This window comes from Sciurus carolinensis, chromosome 3 (genome assembly GCF_902686445.1).
Source record: "Sciurus carolinensis chromosome 3, mSciCar1.2, whole genome shotgun sequence".
Taxonomy (NCBI): Eukaryota; Metazoa; Chordata; class Mammalia; order Rodentia; family Sciuridae; genus Sciurus; species Sciurus carolinensis.
This window is the reverse complement of record NC_062215.1, coordinates 27,634,855-27,641,552: the sequence shown is the minus strand read 5'-3', so window position 1 is coordinate 27,641,552 and position 6,698 is coordinate 27,634,855. Positions and strand designations below refer to the sequence as shown.

The window sequence follows — 6,698 nt, the reverse complement described above, 5'->3', positions numbered from 1 at the left end:
AGACGTTTTTTTCCCCTTTCGAGAGGAGGGAGTGAGGGACTTGCAGGCAAGAGTTGCACCTGGTTTAGGAACCTGCAGAGAGGAGAACTCCCGGGTAAGTAGTGTTCTGGCACTGGAGCAGAAAGGGGGAAGGAATGGGAGGGGGCAAGAGAGGGATGAAAGGAAGAGGGCAGGAAATGAATTATGCAAAAAAAAAAAAAAAAAAAAATCCCCAATATTCCGCAGCGGAGGGAGAGCACAACACAGCACTCCCAGGATGAGTCCCGCCCGGGTTTCCTGCGCGGAACAAGCAGGCGCGAAGTTCTTTTTAAGGAGAGGAGAAACTCAAAGATCCTGGAGGGTAACCGAGGCAGCCGGGCGGGGCGGAGCGCAGAGGCGGCCGCTAGGGGCTGGGGCCGAGGCAGCGGCCACGGCCTCAAGCTCTGACGCCCAGCCTTCTCCTCCTCCTTATGGCCGGGTTAAACCTCGCCTCCCCACCTTGGACTTCTTCCTCCGCCCCCGGGTGCCCAGCGCCCCAGCTGACGTTGGGATTACCGGCGGCAGTGAGAACGCTCACCTGGCCGAGCCTCCTTCTCCTCCTCCTCTTCCTCCTCCTCCTCCCGCCCCCACCTGCCCTCCTCCTCCTCCTCCTCCTCCTCCTCCTCCTCCTCTCTGAATCGGGAAGCGTCCGGATCCGTAGGCGAGGAAATAACGACCCCTGCAGTTGCATTGCGGAAAATCTCGGCGGCGGCGCTAGTTGCGGGCGATGGAAGCGAGGCAACTGGGGGTTCTGGGGAGCCCAGGAAAATAGCAAAGGACCAGAAAGCGCGCGCGCGACGTGGGGAGCCAGTGGGCCCCCAACGCGCACCAGTTCTCTGAGCCCAGCGGTTTCACTAGGTGTTCTGGAAGCGCGGCCCGAACCCGGCTTGGAGGCGGCAGGCTGCGCGCGGACTTGGGGAGCAGGGAGGGTCGGCGGAGGCTGCCGGTGGCCGGCGGTTTCTGGCAATAATCCCTGCCTCTTTCTCTGTCTGTCTGTCTGCTGTGTCTGCTCCTCCCCCCACCCCCGGAAGCAGGAGGAGAACGGCCCCGAGCGGAGAAGCCACCCTCTGACCATGCCCCGGTGAGGGGAACGGACTTCGAGGGCAACTTGTCGCGGACTGCCTGGGCTTAGCCAGAGGGCTAGGAGCTGCCGGGAGCCCGGAACTGCACGGCGTGGCCCGGCGGGGGGCTATCGTCTATGTCTTCTTGGGGCGCCTGGCGGATCGGGGTCTCGTTTTTGCAGGAAGAGCCCAGCGCTGGTGGCTTCAGGTGGCTGCCGCCGCCGCTGCTAGTGCTGTTTCCACCACTGGTGCGAGGAGCAGAGACGCGCGAGTGGGGAGACCTCCGAGACAGCGAGGCATCGGACATGTGTCAGCACATCTGGGGCGCACATCCGTCGAGCCTGAGGGGAGATTTGCCGGAACAATTCAAACTGCGATATTGATCTTGGGGGTGACTGTCCCTGGCCGGCTGTCGGGTGGGAGTGCGAGTGTGCGCTCGCTCCGGAGTGTGTGTGTGTGTGTATGTGTGCCGTGTCGGGCACCCCCTTTCCCCCCCTGTTTTCCCGTCGAGTGATGCACTTGGAATGAGAATCAGAGGATGGAAATAGTCTGGGAGGTGCTTTTTCTTCTTCAAGCCAATTTCATCGTCTGCATATCAGGTACGGGACGTGTTGGAGTCATGGGCGGGTTTGGTTTATATTGTGATGTTTGGAATGTATGGGATTTTATTGTGTGTAGACCTGAGGAGGGAAGGAAGCGGGTGATACAGACCCTTGGGTTCTGTGGGTTTGCTGTTTTGAGAATCAAAAACTGTCAAAGCCCAAAGGGTGTGTGTGTGTGTGTGTGTGTGTGTGTGTGTGTGTGTTTGGTGGGGGTAGGATCTGTGTGGAGTCCCTGGAAGGGAGAATGGAGAAGGAGATGGGGGTTTAGAAAGAAGAGGCAGATGGGTGTTGATTTTCAACTGCTTTTCTGGCTGAGAACTCTGGCGCCGAAATCTGAGCCTTGGCAACCCCCACCCCCATCCCCTGGCTTTCAAAGTTCCCAAACTCGGTGGTTCCTGACTGGCAAAATGGACGAACAGCCCTGCCCTGGTGTTTAGGCACTTTCAAGAGACTGCGGGAGGATGCGGGACTGGGGAATACCATCAGGGACCCAAAAGCTGTAGTCGTCCTCCATGCCTTCCCCACACACGGAAGGATGGGGATGGATTTGGGTGTTAAAACCTGGTGGCACGCCCCCCTCCACCACAAAAAAAAAAAAAAAAAAAAAAAAAAAAAAAAAAAAAAAGTGAAGAAAAGAAAAACCCATCTGAAACAATATCACCAATACCACTTTAGACCATGGTCTTCCCCAATTCCCAGTTTCTTAGGATGTGTTGGCTCAGACACTGATTTCAGGTTACTTGTGCCAGCCTGTGGTTTTAGCAGCATATGAGAACCCAGGGTGTTGAGGCAAATGAGGTAGGGCTTGTGTGTGGCTGCCCCTGAGTGTTTATGTGTTGGGAAGGATTCTGATTTCTGAGCAGTGTCTTTGTTGGTGCAGGAAATTGAGGATGGGAGGGAGCCAGTGAGCAAAAGCCCCAGGACCAGCAGTATTCCCCAGTTCAGTGGCTCCTCCCATTGGCCAGCACCCACTCCATTTCCCTTCACACCTGCTGTTTAAGCATCCAGGGTGAAGCCCATTTGCTGTGCTCCTTTCTGCCTGCATTCCCTCTGCAGAATTGGGGACTGAGCCAACTTCCCATGAAGTCACCAGAAGAGAGCAGGAACCTTGCCCCTGTGAGCAAACACATCAAAGCATCGTGGGGGTGCAGAGACACGTTTCCTGCTTCTTCCTTTAGCCCTGCTAGTCTCCACCCTCTAAGCCAGACCTGATTCTGAATATTAAAAACCCTTGCTCCACCCTTACCTGGACCCAGTTCTAAATACCACTCCTTAATTTCAATTGTCTCCTCTTAAGGCAGGAGTGGGAGTCAGTTATCTGAAATGACTGTTTGGGGCTTGCCCACCATACTAAGAAATATTTTAGTATTCCTCTGTAATACTTTAGTGAGTTATGCTGTAGGTTGTACAGACCCCAATTCCTCTAGTGAGTACACTGTTATTCTATAATGCATCCATGAGTAAAATTCCCCAGATGACTTATAAAGGTTTTTATCAGTTATATGTCCAGAGATAGATAGGATGACATCTCAAGAGGCCATATTTTACATCTTTTTCTTCTTCATTCTTTTGCAAACTCTTTCTCTTGTTCCAGAATATTTTTACTAGTAATTAAATGGGCTTTGCCCATCCCCTTCTCCAGCATCATAAATGTTTCCAATCAACAAGCCATCTGATTCCCTTTAAGATTTACAAAAGGGGAACATTAACTGAGACTGTAGATTTCCCCCAGCATCTTCTTCATCCCCAGCCCTTACCCTAATTTTTGCCAGGAAATGTCCTTGGGGAACAAATTGAGGAGTCTGTTCTTATTCCCCAAAAGAGGTCTTAGTGGGATACCTGTCATAGTTGTATTTGATTTGGTGTATCAGCAACTAAATTATTCAAATAGGAACATTAGGAGTGGTTATTTGTAATCCAGGAGTAGAGCTACAGACTCTCTGGCTTTTCACATATATTTACTAAGTAATCATCATTGGTATGTAATGAAAGGATAAAAGTATAAGCAAAATTGCTAGCTCTTAGCTAAACACAGAAAAATAGGTTAGCATTCCAAATGCCTAGTTAGGATCTGCATTACTTTGCACTTTATGAAGACATGTACTCTGTATTTACACATCCATAAACTTAACTTCAAAAGGTCATTCTCTCTCCATGGTCAAAGTGGTGTCCTCCTCCTGTAATCAAAACTACTCATTCAGTGATGCCTGTGTATGTCTGAATTATGGTCAGTGATATAATCATGATTCACAATTGCCACAGTGTGGGACTTGGTCTCCTTTCTTTTCCTATCTGACAGCATTAGGATGTATAGGAATGCAAAGCACTAAGGTTGAGTAATTATGCCTCAGGGAGAGTTTAGTGGGTCTTTCATTTCTGTTTCTATGATTTGCAGTTTTAATTTGCTCATGACTGCGCTTTACTAAAAGGAACATAACCCTGTGATCATAGACTATACTAAATCATAAATTAAAAATATAAGTAAAAAAAACAAAACACTTCTCCACCATCTTAGAATGAGTTGCCCTGACTAGTAAATGAGTGTTAATTCTTACTGAATTACCAGACACTGATGATTGATGCATTGGTAGGGTAGAATTCATTATTGAGGAATATAAGAATGGAAAAGACCAGCCAAAATCTGCAGTACAAACATTTTGCAGAAGGAAGATGTTGGTAATAGTCCTGGCCTATGGAAGGCATATTAACTGAATTTCATTTGATGGTATTTGCTTTCAGGAACATTCTGGGCTTTGTGCTTAGTGTTTTGTTAACCAAAGTTTCCAATCCCTTCTTCTATCACATCCCCCAAATTAAAAGTATACCCTAGGAGTCCCCCCCCCAATGTTTATTTGTATATATTGCTTAAGTTGAGCTACTTAGGTTTGCTACACTGAGAGTTAAATGAGACTGGGGGTCTGCTTGGCCAGGCTTAGCTAGCTTCCGTGTAGGTAGCATGCACATCCTCCATCTGAGAGATCATATCAGTTTTGGCCACTTAATGACAACACAACAAGGCTAAAGAAGAAATGCCATGAGCTGGGAACTCTTCTGGCTCCACATTAAATTCAGCTCTTATTTTACTGAAAATGTAAGGCAACAGGATCTGTAAAGAGACCACGAAGGGACAGAGAGAGAGAGAGAGAGAGAGAGAGTGTGTGTGTGCACCAGAATGATTTTTCTCTGTGTTAGCAAGAGCACCATTCCTTTCCCACAAAAGCAGCTCAGATCACGGAGAATGAATGAGCATTGAGCTTGAGGAGAGCATTTCCTGGTCAAAAGACAGCTGCCTGATTTACTTCATGTAATGTATCCTACTTCCCCTCTTATATAACTTCTTTATCAGTTTATTCATCACAATAGCAATAACAATTTAAACTATGTGGTGTTTTCACACATTTTAAATATTTTGCAGATAGTTTAACTTACCTTTCTGTTCTAGAATTCTTGGGGGTGATTTTGTAGATTAAGCAACCAGAATCCACAGAGGTTTATCCTGGTAGAGTCACACCTAGGTCTAATAGTGAAAGTTCAGTATATCATTTATGTTTGATTCAAGATTTCTTTCAAATGTTTTTATTTGGTATTTTGTATTTTGATGTTTCTAATTGAAAGAATAAATTAGGTTCAATGAACATAAGTCTTAGAAGAGCTTGGACGTGAAGTCTAAAGCAACTATAGTATGAGACTAGAATTAAGATTGTATTTGCCTTGTTGTAACTGTCAACCACATGGGTGAAACTATCGCCCAGGTGCCCCTGGCATCCCATCATCAGCACTTCCTATAAGCAAAGGATATTTAGTATATTTTTTTGTCTAATCTGAAAATTGAAGTGGTCTCACTTTAATTTGTTTATGTATAAAAAAGGGATAATAGTACACATCCCACATGTTTGCTACATGGATTAAATGAGATAATATGTTTAGTGGTTTTTTTTCACTTATCACAGTGCCTGACACATAGTTAAGTATACAAAATATCAATTTATCTTTTATTTCGACAAATCTGACACTGTATAGTTTTGGTTAATGGTAGAGTTGAAGTGTGTGTTCTTCCACATTAGCTCTTTTAAAAGTAAAAGAATCATCAGCAATTACATTTTATAACATTGACCATGAATCCTACTTTCAAGGAGGCCTTGGCCGTAAAGTTTGAAGTATCTCTAGTTTTCCTTCTCATACAAATGAGAGTAGGAATATTAGACTTTGGTGCATCATCATGAAGGTAACCCAGTTTATAGCTGTGAACCAACCTTTGAGATGTGGTTTGGAAAGTTAATAAATTACCTGGTAATCATGTAACCCTTAATACCCAGGAGATCAACAGAATTTTCCTTATTCTGCTTATAGATTTATAACTTGGTATAGACCTATCTTTAAAGTACTTGCAGAATGACACATTTGTACTCAATATGGCTTCAAATAGAATATCTTATTAAATGCAAATGAACCATACCCACACTACTCATTTGATATTCTCATTCATAGTGTGATTTCTTTACATTGAATTTCTCTTGTGAGGTCAAACAGAGTGATGAACAGATAACCATCTTCCTAGGTGAAACTCTCTAGGCAGCCAGCAAATGAGTGAGGTGAGTTGTCTTAATATAAAATCCCAAGGGAAAAAAGAAATGGCAATGTGGAGAAACATTCCCTTGGTTGAGAAAGAGGAATTTGATTGCCATCAAGGAAGTCAGTTCCTATAACCTTAACTGGATTAAAGGTTACATATTTGCATTTAGGGTTTAGCTCAGAAAGAGACCCAGGTACCATGATGGGTGTGGTAGCAAGCCCTTACAGAAAAAATATGGAAGTCACCAGAAGCCACTCTGCAGTACAACTCTATCCTAATCACCTATGTGGCTTTGGCAGTTCTCTTAACCTCTGAAAAAGTCTCAGTTTCCTCATCTGTAAAATGAAAGGTATATTTGCTTTGCTTATTTCTAAAGGATTGTTCAAAGAAACATCAGAACATGATTCCATTCTTCAAGCTTTGCAAACATAGAGTATCTGTGTT

General features: G+C 45.4%; 1 protein-coding gene across 1 annotated transcript in view; it reads left to right on the top strand.

The window, feature by feature from the left end:
- Window positions 1-674: 674 nt before the first annotated feature.
- Window positions 675-6,698, top strand: part of Ca10 (carbonic anhydrase 10) — a 481,024-nt gene continuing 475,000 nt past the window's right edge. Inside the window, exon 1 of the mRNA XM_047546776.1 lies at window positions 675-1,678. Coding sequence (XP_047402732.1) covers window positions 1,618-1,678 — 61 coding nt within the window. The 5' untranslated portion in view covers window positions 675-1,617. The remainder of the gene's footprint in view (window positions 1,679-6,698) is intronic.